The 15528-nt window shown below is 42.1% G+C and overlaps 1 protein-coding gene across 3 annotated transcripts in view; it reads left to right on the top strand.

Annotated features, from left to right (window-relative positions):
* The window catches only part of PLEKHM3 (pleckstrin homology domain containing M3), a 160543-nt gene that overhangs the window by 119740 nt on the left and 25275 nt on the right, over nt 1-15528 (top strand). For 2 of the 3 annotated variants that reach the window (XM_084779291.1, XM_084779290.1), the window contains exon 7: nt 13957-14114. The exons of the other annotated variant lie outside the window; for it this stretch is intronic. In XM_084779291.1, coding sequence (XP_084635417.1) covers nt 13957-14114 — 158 coding nt within the window. The remainder of the gene's footprint in view (nt 1-13956; nt 14115-15528) is intronic. 3 annotated transcript variants of the gene reach the window in all.

The following is a 15528-nucleotide window of genomic DNA, read 5'->3' as shown; positions in this document are numbered from 1 at the left end:
AAGAAAACAAGAGTGCATTTCTGACCATGTTTGAGAGCCAGGCTTCTGTCACTAAGCAATAAACGGGAAGCTCAAGTAGCCTTGCATAAGTGGGAATTTGCGGTTTCTAAAGCTGCCCATTCCCCCCCAAATGACTAAAGTATGTTATTGGCATTTGGCTGTTTCCTATGTTTTGCTCTCCTTAAGTTTCTTTTTAAAGGGGTTTGAGTTTAAAGGCACAACCACTGAAAAATGCAGTTTAATCATAGAACTGTGAAAGGCTAAGCCCAGAGTTAACCCCAGGATGCTCTGGGCTGTTTGTTAGATCAGAGTTTGGAATGAGCCTTAATCCCAGGGCCTGCTAGCAAGCCAGAAGGAAGCCGGGAGTGAGGCAAGGGACAAACATGGATGAGCCAGTCAGCTGGGAATACCACCCACTAAACCCTCTCTCTTGGGAGGCCAAGCAGCCCCAAGATTTACACTGAGAGGAACAAGAGAAAGGAAAGGGGTGTCAGTGACCGGAACCAAGAGCCACAGAAAATAAGAGGAGTCCTTGGTGGGAGCACTGTCACCCACACTGCAGTGAACCACAGAGCAGAACCCCAAAGGGCCTCCTTTGTCCCAATTCACTTTATGAAAAGCTATGGATTTTACCCTACTGAAAAGGCATGTGATGGCAGACAATTTGGAACTGTGATCAGTTGCCAGAGAGAAAGTAATCCTTTAGACAGCAGAGCAGGGAACCCCACAGCCCAGCCATGTCTAGACCTGAGTTCAAGTCCTCATTCCTCTGCTGTGAGTTCTCATCTATAAAATGGACTGCTTACATGATAAGGATGTTGTGGGGACACAGGGGGTCGCCTGCCTGGCAGGAGTTACTGTCTTATTGTCTCACTGGCCCAGAACCACAGTTGCAGGTAGATGCACACAACTCCTGTGGCTCATTCTTGAAAGTGTGCCAGTGTTTACCCTGGTTTTTAAACTTAATTAAATAATCTCTAGAAACACTGATGATTTGGAATCCTTATATAAGATTCCATTGCTACAGTTGGCTTAATTTTCTCTCTCTTTTTTACTGCTATTAAAGATTGCGAATTCTTTCCAGTTATAAAGAATATACTACGACATATGTACTTGTGCAAGAACATTTATTTTCTAATAATATAAAATTAGATTACTATAGAAATGTGACCTTTTAAAAATACCTGGATATAATACGATATAATATATGTCATATTATATTATATCGTATTATATTATATGTATTATATTATATATATAATATATCTTCATCTCACTAGAGTATTTAACTATTACCATTTTTTAAAAAACATAAATCTGGCCACTGTGTGGGGGAATAGCTTCTCATTGTTTGACTTTGCATGTCTACTTTCTGTTACATATAAAGCCAAATTTTATATGTTTATTACCACATCTATTTTTAATGTATTTTTTATATGGTAGCTTGTGCCTATTTCAGGCCAGGCTATATCTCTTTAGTTCCCTTATACATTAATGTGACTACATATGTGATATTTTGATATTTTCCCTGTTTTTGTTGTTTAACCTTAGGTTTTTGGTTTTGTTTGATTTGACTTTTGGTTTTGTTGTTTTGTTTTGTTTTGTTTTGTTTGTTTTTTGTGTTTTGTTTTTTTTTTAGACAAGATTTCTCTGTATAGCCCTGGTTATCCTGGAACTCACTCTATATACCAGGCTGGCCTTGAACTCAGAGATCTGCCTGCCTCTGCCTCTCAAGTACTGGCATTAAAGGTGTATGCCACCCACTTGCCCATAGATTTTTTTTTAATATGTTACTTCTAGATAAAGAAGCACTTCACCTTTTACATATTCAGATCTGTCCATTTTTCTCCTTTTATAATTTCTTCTATAGCCTTAAATCCCACAGAATCCTTCCCTTTCTCCAAGAAGTATCCATTTTCTTTTCTTTTAGGTAATTAATGGGGCTAGGCATGAGCACAGGGCTATAGTGTGTGTCCAGCATGTGCAGGCCTCAGCGCCATCTCTAGAACCTGTTTCTAAGGATTTGTTTTGTACATTTAGTAATTTAATACATATTTGGAAATTATTTTATTTTTTGGTATGAAGTGAGGGTACATCTTCCTTTTTTCCCCCAAATGAGTAAATTACTTCAGCCTTGTTTTTACTAATCCATCTTTGCTGATTTTTTATGAATATGCTTGTTCCTCATAATCTCTTTTGAGAATTTGAGCAATCACTTGTGTTCCTTAGTAGAAATTTCGATCACTATGTTTTGATTTAGCATTTCTGCACATATATATCTTCACATTTTTGTCTTCAAAATTATTGTACTCGTGCCTGACCTTTCATTCTTTAAGAAAACCTTGGAGATCATTACATGAACCCAATTTACTCTTTACATTATTTTTAGTGATTGTACTTTCTTTAGGTTGATTTTTTTGTTTGTTTGTTTTTTGAGACAGGGCTTCTCTGTGTAGTGGCCGTCCTAGACTCACTTTGTAGACCAGGCTGGCCTTGAACTCACAGAGATCCACCTGCCTCTGCCTCCCAAGTGCTGGGATTAAAAGCATGTGCCACCACGCCCGGCTTTTTCAACATCTTAAGCAATTAAAATTGTTTGTGTGGGACTTGAAAGCAGACATATAGTTTAAATTTTATATAACCATTAAGTTAAATAATTAACTTATTTTATAGTCTTAAGTGAGATTGAGAGATAACAACCAAATGCCCCCAAATACCCCAGGCAGCACTTACAGAGTCAGGCACAGTCTGTGGAGCTGAGAGACTTAGTGGCTGCACATTAATATTTCCAACTTTGGCTGTACAGAAGGAGCTGAACACACACCACATGTTAAAGGGTTTGTGTGTGTTTTTAAACACCACATACTCAACAAGAATGCCAACTATTCCAGTGCTAAAATGTTTTTCTAGATCAATTCAGAAGTTGCCCATGCTGGCCTTTCTGGCTACCCACAGGATTTACCTTGTGTTATACCGATGTGCAGAGAGTGGACTAGCACATCTCCCATGAAGCCCATCCGCTGGAAGTCCTCCCAGGCAGCTTGTGGTACTTCCTGGCAGCAACTTCTCCCTCTGCCCTCCATATTCATAGCCTTAAGCCAGAACCCCCTCTGGTCAGAGACTTGCCATCAGTTTGGACGGGGCTGTAATTTAAATGTTTGGATCTGAGGCCTGCCCTAGGAATGTTTCTGAAACATTCAGTTTTAGCTTTTTTGATGCAAAAGTTGAATGTGCTTAGAAAGGCCTGAAATGGAAGTGAGACAGAAACCATTTCTTCTCCACACAAAACAAAAAAACCAGAATAGCTAAAACAACTGTGGATGGCACCAGAGCAAGAGGAGACAGACTGGGGGCCAAAGTCAAATACACTGTAGAAACAAAGTGACACTTGAGATGGGTGTGAGGGGCTGTGTCTTAAGGGAATTGTGGTAGAAATGAAAAAAGCAAACATTAATGTCAGGTAAACCTGAACAAAAAAAACTTCAGCTTGACGCGTGCTGAAAATCTATAGTCACTCGAGTCACTTGTCTCTAAAACTAACACAGTAATACAGATTTGGCAAAGTTGCAGTAGGAATTGGAAATATAGAAAGCATCCAGAAATTACATGTAATAGCAGTGAGTGGTAGTCATGAAGATCAGAACTTCTTCAGCTGGGAGAGAACAGAAACTGGCTCTAACAAGTGTAGGGAAATAGCTGTGCTTAGCATAAAGGGCATACTACAGAGTTTAAACCTCATCCTGCAGGCCTGGAGAGACTTCAGGGAGTTGGGCTCCCGGATTCAAGCTTTCTGTGCTTCCAAGCTGCCCGTCAGTACTCTGGTTGTCTCACAGCCATCAGCTTAAGCGGAAATGAGTTAAAAGCTTAAGGCAGTGACTAGCAGACATTAAATAGTTGCCTACTGCTGTGAGGGCGGGAGTGAGCGTTGCTAATTCCATCAGTATTTGTACTGTGGTGGAGGCTGCATTTATACCATCAAAGAGGTTAGAGTGACTAGAATGGAGCCAAGAGAGCCAGTAGGGAAGTTTCACCTATGTAGTTTAAAATTCCCTTAAGATGTGTCCATTTGGACTGGGAGGGAGCTTGCCTAGTGTTCATGAGACCCCAGGCTCCGTCCCAGCACTGAAACGTATATATTTGTTTACTCTATGATTTTAAAAAGAGAAGAGTTTGAACTTCTTCCCCTAGTTTATCTTAACTGGTGTACAACTGCTTGACATTTCACTATGGAAAATGGACTGTGGAAAACTAAGTGGCATTCTGCTTTACTTACCCACACTTAAGAAGCGCCGGGAGCTGAAATCTCTAGTCACCCCAAATTCTCCTGGTCGACATTTCCCCTTTGTTAGAACTGTTCTCAGTAGCTAACAAGCTAATGGGCATCCTCACCATATTCTTCTGCTCCATCAGTAACAAGGTGCTTAAGGGGCAAAAGATTGGTACCCAGGATGATCTAGAGGACATTAGGGGTTAGACCAGATCCCACAGTCTACCTTCAGCCTGCTAGGAAATTGCCTGGGTCCTGGCTTCCTTTTCTAGGACTCTTTTCCCTTTAGATTTTACTGAACCTCTGAACATGTCTCAACATGGGCATGGTATTCAAAATGCCTTTTTCTTTGAGCCTAATCTTATCTTTCATTGTCCTCCTGTTGTAAAACCATAGTTCCCACTTCTTTCTCGAGGCCAAGGCTAGGGCGGGTCGCTTGATATCCTGACTTTTTCTCGGACTGACATTAAACTAGGGGTAAAATAGTTGAGCTGGAAAAATACCTCTTCTGTGTAGTGTCCTGAGTGGTGTGAAATTGTGACCTCAGAATAGGAAGGGAATTAATTTTAAAATCTCCTAACAGTATTGTTTCTCTGCTTTGTAATGCTGTTCATTATTATAAACAAACAAACGGCAAACCCAATAAAACCACCATGCAAAACTACTGCAGTCTACCTAGCCAGCCATACTATTAAAGCTGAAAAGGTTACAAGCAGAGGATGGAGCCAGGGAGAGCCCATCAGCGGAGGTCCACACTGACCAGGCTGTGGGGGAAAACCTCAGCCACCACGAGCTAGATCATAGCTGGAAGAGAGTACCAAAAACATGCCAGGGAATTCTTAGAAAACACAGTGTGCATCCTAGCTGCTTGCTCACTAACTCCCAGTCTAGTATTGAGTGAGCTAAGATTAAATGTGCAGAATTAAGTGATAATTATGTAAACAAAAGCCAACCTTAAATTACCTGGCGTTAGATATGGCTGTTGACTCTGTGCTTATCTTATAAGTCATTCTAACTGAGCGGGCAGTGTTACCTTCCAAACCTGAAAAACCTCTCAGTGGGGAACATTCTGAGGAGGCAGCCTGGTCTCCTGGGATACAAGCATCAAGTCTGCGGTGGTTAGGACAGGTTCACTGATAGGAAATTGTGTGAAAGTAAATGCTATTAGGAGCAGATATAGGCTACACAGAATCAAAACTGAGATAAGCTTTCTATATTTTAATAAGAATTATAAATATATATGTGTGTGTGTGTATATGCATGCAAATCATATATATTACTGAACTAAACTCTCAACCTCAGAATTATATTTTAAAATCCAGCTTTTCTTATATCCCATCCTCCGGGAGCTTTTGTTAACTGTTGGCAATCTGTGTCTTTCTAGACTTTCTATACTTTCTACAAATGCCAGTTTGTAAAAGTGTAATCACACTATGCTGTCTTTCTTTCTGTAGCTTCCCTTTTACACTCAGCAGTCTAGCTGTAGTCGGCACTTGAGCATCTGTGGACACCATCAGTACGAATAAAAGTTTGTCTCATTCTCCTAACTGGCTGCATGCTGTCAAAGCAGTTAGGTGACTTAACTTTTGCCCATTTGCTGTCATTGTTGGAAGGACACTCAGTGGTGTGAACACTCCACATTTTCTAGAACACTGTGATGACTTCATACTTTTTCCATTGTAAAATGGAGCATCTTTTATATTGTTTACAGTTACCTTTTAAACTTTAATTAAATTCGTGGTCTTTTTCTTATTATTTTAAAAGGGAACGTTGTATATTGTGGAAATTGGCACTTTTTCATGTAAATAAATGTTTTCCTGGGTTTTGACATTTTATTATGTAAATGATATATTTTTTTTTATTTTAGTATTAAGATTCTTAAAGTAAAGAGTACTTATTCTATATGAATATTCTCTTGAATAGATTTTTATAGTTTTACACTGCCTTTATGGCTTTTTTAATATTTAAATTTTCAGTTTATGAGGAATTACAGTTTTCCTGAATTTAGTAATTCAGCCTTATTTTTGTTGTTGATGGCTAACCAGCTGCTGCAACCTCATTTATTGATTAATTTATCTATCCCTGCTTTGTTGTGCACTGAATTCCCACATATCTGAATCCCTGTCCTGGGTTTCCAGAGGCCTGGGTACAGACATCATCAGCAAGCCTGATACTACTGGAAAAACCGGGTGTGTGGGAATCCTCAGATTGGTGAGTGGTGTTTACTGCCTGTTGACACCTGGAGGCAAAACTCTCAAAATCACCAACAGCCTCAGACAATGGCCTGAGCCTAGTAAGAGGACTAGTTTAGTTTCTGTGTGGGGCTTGTTTTTCTTTCTCAGTGACCTAGAGACTTATTAGATCACAGCCTTCTAGCCAGGAACTCACTTTAATTTCTCATTTAATCTTGGGCATTGCTGGTCCCAGAAAAGCAGCTAAGTAATAATAATGTTAAGTGCTCACATTGTACTTTTCATCCCCAAAGTGCTATCTAAACATTGGCTAATTAAATGCACTGATGAAAGGATGTGCAGAGGAAGCCTGGTGTCTGGTTGCACACCTGTGAGGGGACCGGTCCTGAAAGGCTCTGCTTCTCTCTTTGAATGGCACTCAGCAAGCAGGAGAATAAAAAAGCTGGGACATGATTTCACTTCTGTTGAAATTTCCTAGGGTATCTTCTAATTAGCCTGGCTAAACTCAGCTTTTCTCTGTCTCTGCAGATAGTCCCTTCACCGTGCCTGGGGCTATTCAGCAAGCCTCTTTTGATGTTTCCCCCACGGTTAATCACAAAATCATAGACTCTTCAAACCAAGAGGGATCCTTGTTGATCATTTCATTCTGAGTGATTTAACACAGTCACTCTGCTTTGTACAAGAGGAAACTGAGGCATGGAAAAGTCCTTGTCCTAAGAAAAGTCTTAAAGCTTACTAGGGGCATCCCTGGGAACAGAAACCAAGATTGCTAACTCCCATTTTGAATCAGCTGGATCTATCTATCTATCTGTTTTATTTTTTTCTGTTTTCTTAACACTTTCCCTCAGTTTTGCTCTCTTCCTTTTCCTGCCTATTCCCGTCTTTTCTTTGCGTTTCTATGTCCCTCCTGACTCTTATTGTGCGTCTTTATATGATCAGATAAAGTTGCTTTTGTTTTTCTTTCTCCCTTGCAGCGGGGTCTGTTAGGAGGCCTCCTGTTGTCCTCTCTGCTCAAGTCCCCTCTGGAATGGAAACTCCTATCTCTCCAGTCATATTTGCCTCTCCTGGGCATTCAGTCAGTAAGACTATAATGTGTTAGACCATCTTTGTATTGTAGATCTTCCAAAAGATGTGACCACTTAAGAGAATTGTTGTGTTGTTCCCTTAGGCAAAGGTGGATCCAGTACAGATCAAAACTTTCAGTGCGGCCCAGCCGGCATTGTGGCACACACCTGTAATCCCAGTAGAGGCAGGCAAATTCCCTAGTGTTGAAGGCCAGCCTAGTTTATATAGTGAGTTCCAGGCCAGTGGGCTGGATATAATGGTAATGATGGTGATGATGATTTTAATAATTAAAATGTAATAAATCTGAATGAAAATTAAGTAAATGCAAGCCTGGGCCTCCTGGACTACATGTCCTGCTTTTACATGGAAGGTTTGTTAGGCGCACATGACCTCCTGGCCTGGCCTCAGACCCCACAAACCTTCAGGAAGACAGCCCACTTCCTAGTTGTGGAGCATACTTACAAGAGGAGGCCAGACTGCTGCCTCTTTATCACAGAATTCCCAACAGTTGTCCAGAATCTAGATGTTGAATAAAGGCTAAGGAGTGCTTGTTTTGAAATGGGGATGACCTGATAAATCAGACGGAAATCCTTGTCATTCTTTCTCTGGCCCAAGTTACCAGTGTCCCATCCCCCATCCCTGTAGACCATGACCTTTATGGTGGTTCCGTGAAGGTGGAGGTAAACAACATAAAAGAGTGCTGGGTGCCTTTCTCCCAATCCCGCAGAGCGCTATTGGCTGCAGACCTTGAACATGACACTGCAATTTCCTGGTGCCACACATGAGTAATAAGCAGCTGTTTCTGAAACTGTGGTCTGGAGAAGGCAGCACTAGGTTATTTTTTAACTTAATTGTAATTTTTGATTGGTCTGCAAGAAAGTAAATCAAATAAAGGCTGTTGTCTTAGTCTGCAGAAAGCCATAGGCCTCAGATCCCAATGCTGACCATCTTGACCGGAATAGTAAAGGAGAAATGTGTGTTTCCCCAAGCTGAACGTTCAGCCAGCGGGCTTTTACGAGCTGCTCTTACACCCGGAGAGTCAGCATACTTGGTATATTTCTCAGATGACTGGATCATGTAAAGTGAGGCTTGACAGTCTATCGAGTTCTGAGAAGACTTGAAATGACTTAAGAGAATTTTTAAAAAGAAAACTAGTTGTCAGCTTGATATTACATTTTGTTCTCGTCCAACAGTGCAATAAAACAATACAATTTTGAACCAGGGATGGAGTTAGCCACTCCTTAAACACCCAGTCAGTGTGACAACTCTGAAACAGTTGTCTGTGTGCACTCCCCAAGTAAAGGAGTCAGTCTGGAACCTTCCTCAGTGCAAGAAAGTAAGGCTAATGGAAAACAGAAATAAACTTGCACTGCTGTGTGGACATCTGCCTTTTCTCAAGGAGAAGTTGGGTACGTGGAGAAAGTGGATGAATTGAGTACAGAGGGCGAGGAGATGGGTGGAAGAGCTACATATGTTTTTTGCTAATTGCTTTGTCATGATATTACTCACGTAGACATGCAGTTTGCTGGAAATAAATGGAAAGATAGCTAACCCGCATCCCACAGATCTTTCCTTGTAACAGAGCCAGTTGGCCCCTGGTCACAAAAGCACTTGATGCTGGAGATGATGCCTTTCCGACTTTTGATGGGTTGTTACACAGTTATACTAACCTATGACTAACTTACTTGCAGACTCAGAAGGAAGCAAGAGCCTATCAGCAGGTGTGGCTGAGATGTGCCGAGGGTCTCTCCAAGCCTCTAGCCTCAAGCCAGAGTGAGATGTTCACTCTTGTGTTCTCTTGTGGACCTGAACAGTAAATACCAGAGGTGGAGGCTGTGTCCACTTTAGTACCTTTCCTCCTGATCACATCCGAACAGCAGAATGATGTGTTGTCACCTTTTGGGGACTGGCATGTGGGCTTAATACACTTCCTTCTTACCCCTGTTACAGACCTAAAGTATTTGTAAGAAAAAAATAGTCTAAATTACTGAAGATTTCTATTTAGATTAAGAGACAGTAGCCGTCGGCTGTCACTTATTGACCAGCTGCCATCAGACACTGTGCTTCCCATTCCCAGTATTCTAACCCTGATCCAATCGTCAGCCCTGTATGTAAATATTAGCTGCTTTTAGTTGAAGAACTTGCCAGTCTCCCAGCTGGAAGGCAGACAGCCACCATTTGTGCTCAGCTCAGCCTCACAGTATGCCGCTGCCTCCCAAACCAGAGACAATGAAGTGTAATAGGTGATAAAAAGCCATGCGGTTGCAACTTCTTTGAAGACTCTTTAATGAATCAAGCTACTCTGTAGGGTAAGGATACCTGTACGCCGGCAGGAAGCATGTGTCATGGCTATCTTACCTGTTTTCTCTTTTTAATTATCTTTGACCAATTTTATTAAGAAAATATTTTTGTGCTCATACCTGTAACTATGGTATTAGGGAGGCTGATGCAGGATAATTGTGAGTTTAAGACCAGGCAAGACCCTGTCTCACAGCAAAAACAATACATGTGTGCTTCTCTTTGTACCCGTCAGCTATGGCTTGCTCCCAGTTATTCTAGAATCTTTTGGATCAACTGTAGCCTGGATCGAAGATTTGTAATACTTTATGCTAAACTTTATAGAGGACTGTTGTCACACAGCAGGGGGGGGTGTACCCCAGAATTCAGTTCTCCCATCTGACTTTGCTGGGGCCTGTGTACTGTTGGACTGTGTCTTGCCCATTCTTTCTCTGCGTGGGGTGGGATGGGGTCCTGATAGCTTTGTTGTGGTCTTCAATCTCAACTGGAAACTGGGAGAGCAGACTACACTTTGGTCTCACTTAAAGGCCACCATCTTCCTCGTGCTTTCGGAATAGGGTTCTAACTTCAAGCCACACCAAGATGGCTAAGATGTAGGACTCAAAGATGTAAGGACCCTAGCTGGTAGAGGGAAGGAGGCAGGGCACTCATGTCTTTTTGAGCAATTATCCACATAGAAGTATGTCTTATTCAAAAAGAACCTTTAAAAATAGCACAAATGGAGCCCACTTTTCATAATGCTACAACTTCTAGGCTGCAGGCACGATTGCTGATCCTCTTCCCACTGGTGCTGGTCGTTGCATTCGAGGACAAATAGGTCCTTGTCTCTGGAAATGTACATATATACGGTAAAGTTTTTACTTTCCATCATACTAATGTAATGTTTATAAGTTCTAAAATTAACTTGAGAATATTACCTCACTTTTCTGGAAAAAAAAAATCTTTAAGCGGCTTCAGCTGTTTGGAACATGGCCACAAACCTGAGATGACAAATGAGAAGGACAGCCAATCAGGTACAAAGTAGAGCAGATTCCTGAGTGACTGAACTGCCTGCCAGTGCTGTGTCCTGTGCTCCTGCTTCACCCACACAGCACAGTGATTGAAAATGTTTGTGACATCTAGACAACCCCCACACTGACTGCAGGCAGCCGGGGAGGCACTGGGGAAAGCATCCTCGCTCAGTCCACAGGAACTTGGGCGCCGGGCAGGGAGGGAATATTTCAAATGAGGGCAGAGGCTCACTGTTTGCTGCAGAGCAGCCTGCTCTCTTAGCTGTCCCATGTGGAGGTGCAGCTTGTAGGAAGCATGGTCAGGTGTCTCATATCCGAGTGTTTCAGTATGTAAATGTTCAACACAGGAGAAGCAAGATAGTCAGGTAAACAGTAGTAAAGGAATGAGCAGCCTTGATTTTTGTTTGGTATTGTATTACACAGTGTGAAAGTAAAGAGTTTATGACTGTTGTACCCAAAATGGGCTTTTGGTTCAGATCAGAAAAGATCAGAGCCATGGAGTCTATGTGGTAAGAAACGAGGCAACACCCTCATAAAGGAAATGGCCTGGAAGGACAGGAACAAGAGCAAGCACTTCCTGTGTCAGCAAGATTGTTCACAACTGAGCATGAGTGTTGGGTTAATATGTGGATTCCTGGTTTAGAGACCTTGCCAAGCAAGCGAGACATAAAGTCTAGTTATACACAGTTCTCCTGCATCCAGGGACATAGTAATTTAGTAAGATTCTATTAAATCAGGTAAGGGTTTTGTTAAGGATAAAATAAGAATTCACTGAAGACTTGAGAGAAAAGGTGTTATGTGATCAAAGTGGTTTCGAAACTGACTAATGCATGTGCACAGCGGATTAAAGGAGAAAGACTGGCTTCCGGGATTAAAACTCAGGTTATCCTGTTAATCTAGAGAGAGTGATAAGAGCCTGGAGACTCTGAAACTTGGTAAAAGGAACTCAGCATGAAGCTCAGAACACTATGCTGAATGAGAGAAGGCACAAACACACATTCATACACATAGACAGACAGACAGACACACACACTGTATATGGTTCTGTTTCCATGAAATCACCTTAGATGGACGGAAAGTAGATTACTGGTTCCTAGAAGTTGGGAGAATAGGGCAAAAAGGCAGTGGAGACTTAACTACTACATATGGGAGCTGGAGGGAGGGCTGGAGAGGTTCTAGAATCATTTGTAGTGAGGTACACATTCTATAAGTAAACCAAGTTTTAACTTTAAATAGCTGAATTACATGGTATGTGGATTATATCTCAATAAAGCTGTTATTTTAAAAAGTAGAAGAGGGAATCAATAAAACACGATGAATGACAGGGTATCTAGGTTTGGTAGTAATGAATCACTCACTGTCAACTGTGTAATTTCCAGCTTAGCTGTCAATGAAACAGCAAGAATTGCCACTGACAGTGTTGTTACCTGAAATGTGTGCTCTCAGAATACCCCAAAGACGAGCTCTGTGCCTCCCTCTGGCTCTTCTTATCACCGCACTTACCTGGTTCCCAGACCGTCCTAAATCCACAGGCTTCTGTTTAAATGAGTAATTAATCATGATTGTTTAAGGAGAAGGAAAGTTAAACTCAACAGGATTGCTCTCGTAGTGTAGAAGCAGCACTCTGAAATGTGGGGAAGAGTTTGTACTTGGATATTCCCTAGCAAGTGTGTATCAGATGTTGGTGTTAGGGACGTACCTGACTCAGGTTATTAGAGTAATGGTCCCTGAGAGAACGGAACTGAAAAAGGTCTAGTGTACCTGCGCCTTTCTCTAGACAATGGAGCTCAGAAAGCAACCGTTGTCATCTCTACTGTCCCTCTCAGGAAAAAAAGCCATCTCCAAAAGCAGTGCAAAATAACATACATTCACTACTGTAACAAAGCTAAGACACATAGTATACCAAATGGCAGCCTGCATCCCCTCCCCTGAGCTGCCCTCTGCTGTGATTATGACATGGTATTGTTCCCAGTGCCCAAAATCCTCTTCCATTTCCATCTCTAGTAGGGCCTCATTTTCTATAAAAGACAGATTACACTCCTTGAAGTCTTACTGTGTCTCCCTTAGGTATTAGTTGGAGGTAAAATTGTCATTTTAGCTAGGTACTTATTTGGGGGGTGCAGGGAAGGTAACCAGGTAGCTATTGTTGGTTGTTTCTGTCAGTCTCTAAGTTAATTCATCTTATTTCCTAATATCAAAATCAAGGCGCATAAACAAGTATTCATAGTACAGAAATAAAAGGCATACTTTAATCTTACTGCTGTATGAGGTGCTGACCTCAGTCTTTAATGCCCATGAGTGCAGTGCAGAGTGGTTTAACCGCCATGGCTTCCAAATTCAGACCAGCAAATACAAAGACAGTGGGGAGGAGGCTCCTGGCACATACATGGCACATGGTGGGATCAGCTGTCTTGTGGTGGCCCATGCGTGCCTTGTCAAGAGTGTGCAGCGAGGGTCAGCAGCATGCTGGAATTCAGGCTAGTTTTGCAAGGTCATTTGTTTTTTCAAAAGTAGACAAAAATTTTGTCTTGTGATGTTCTTAATGTGAAAACCCCATTTTCAAAATTTGCTCATTAAAAAAAGAAAAAAGAAATTTAAAATCATAAACTGAAAATGACCCTGAAACTGCCAGGTTACACCCTTTTGAAATTATACATTGAAATGATCACAGCAGCATGAGAACCCATTTTTCAGTATGTGCTGTGTGTTCCTGGGGGAGAGATTGGGGAGGAATCTTACTAGTTCGTCAGAGGAAAGCTGTGCTCATGACTTGGTCACATAGGCTGCTGTGCCTGCATTTCCCTGCATGCCTTACACACCTGCCGCTCTGCTCTTCTCCACCCACTAACTCTGAACTCGTCCCCTCAAGTGGGGCTCACCATGCCCCACACCACAGCGCAAGAACAGAGAAACACAAAAGAAGTCTGGCGTCTCCATTTCCAAGCTCCAGTGGACAAACCAGTTCTTTTGGAGCAAAGTCCTGTGCCTTTTCTCCCTTGAGCTGCTGGGAAATTATAATTAGAGGTTTTCCTGTTGGTAAAGGAAAAGAGCCCTTTCCCTTCCCACATCTGCAAGTCCTGTCTTCTCACTGCTGCGCCTCCCTGTCCTGTCTCTCTTTCCACAGGTGATAGAGGGAAAGCTGGCTCCGTTCTTGGGCAAGATCATTAAATTCGCCACCGCGCACGTCTACAGCTGCAGTCTTTGCAGCCAGAAAGGGTTCATCTGCGAAATCTGTAACAACGGCGAGATCCTCTACCCCTTTGAGGACATTTCAACAAGCAGGTACAGAACACCACGTCCATTCAGAACAGCATCTGAGTGTCATGTGCGCTTTCGTCTGGCCAGATCAGGACAGTTTTGAGCTAAGCATTGTGTCTCTCTCACACCCACTGGAAGTCAGATTCCCCTTGTTTCTGTACAAGTTTTCTCCCTTTGCCTCCCGTTTATTTCCAGCCCTCACTCACCATCTTCATGCAGGGGAGCCAGCAAAGCCGCAAAGGAATGCTGCCTCCTCTCGCTTACTAGGGAGTGAGGTGTGTGTGCAGACTCAGGCCTGGAATGGAGAGATGGGAGGAAGGTGCCCATGCAGCTCTTCAGAGCCAAATGATTAGAAATGGGGAATGATAGGCGTTGCCTTAGACAAACAAGCAAAAAGAAATGGGAAACGACCCCCTCCAAGGAGGGCTAAGCCTAGATTGAGTTCTAGAACTACAACTGGAGGCCCTGGTGGGAAAAAACGTTCTCCACAGACAACAACAGAGATGAGAGTTTTAGGGCCCTAAGACAGAGAAGTAGGGGTTTCCTGTGGGATTAATTTCCTAACCAAAGTAATGTTTGCACATCAATAGATCCCCTGGTTGGTGGATGATTTTCCCACTAACTTGGGTCAGAGTTTTTTACTCTGGCTGCTCTAGAATCACAAAATAATACGTATCACGTTTCCTTTCATCCCAGAGACATAATAGAGACACTGTGTGTATGTGTGCACTGGCTTCTTGGTTGGCCACGAATGTCACGGCTCAGTCCCATTCTGCAAAGCTCACTCACACTGTGGTTCAGAACAGAAGGTGAGGCATATAGCCCGGGGACTAAGCATGTAGAACAGAGCCAGCCAGCATGGCGAGCGCTGACTCAGCCCTCTTGGCCACTGATTAAACCCAAAAACTATTTGTAAACATTCAAGACCTTGGGTTAGCTCATACATACAAGGACATACAAGTACACATGAGGCCAAACTCCAACTTTCTGAGGATAGGCCCTTTGTTTATAGTATATACATTAGATGGCTTTTTTTAGATATATATTCTAACCTAAGAACTTCTGCTTAAAGTTCACAGCATCAGTGTTTATAATATTATTTTAAAAGGGAACAACCTAAATGCCTATCAACTGAAGGGAAAAAAAATTGATGTCCAGCCCCAAGGTACTGTTCTTTAGCCTTAAAAGGGGGTGTAGAATTGTTACATACCACAACATAGACTTAACAGAAACTGGATTCAAAAAAAGCCACATTATATGATTGCCTTTATTTGGAATGTCCCCAAATAAGCAGATCGGGGGTACACTTGTGGTTGCCCAGGGCTTGAGGAAAGGGGTAATAGCAGAGACATCTAATGTGACACAGAGGTTTTTGATGATGCAAATTAGGAGTGGATCACAGCAATGGTCACATAACGGTAAAACTCATGAAGTAGAG

This window comes from Acomys minous, assembly GCF_964271855.1.
Source record: "Acomys minous genome assembly, chromosome: 4".
NCBI classification, from domain to species: Eukaryota; Metazoa; Chordata; class Mammalia; order Rodentia; family Muridae; genus Acomys; species Acomys minous.
This window is presented reverse-complemented; position numbering and strand designations above follow the sequence as displayed.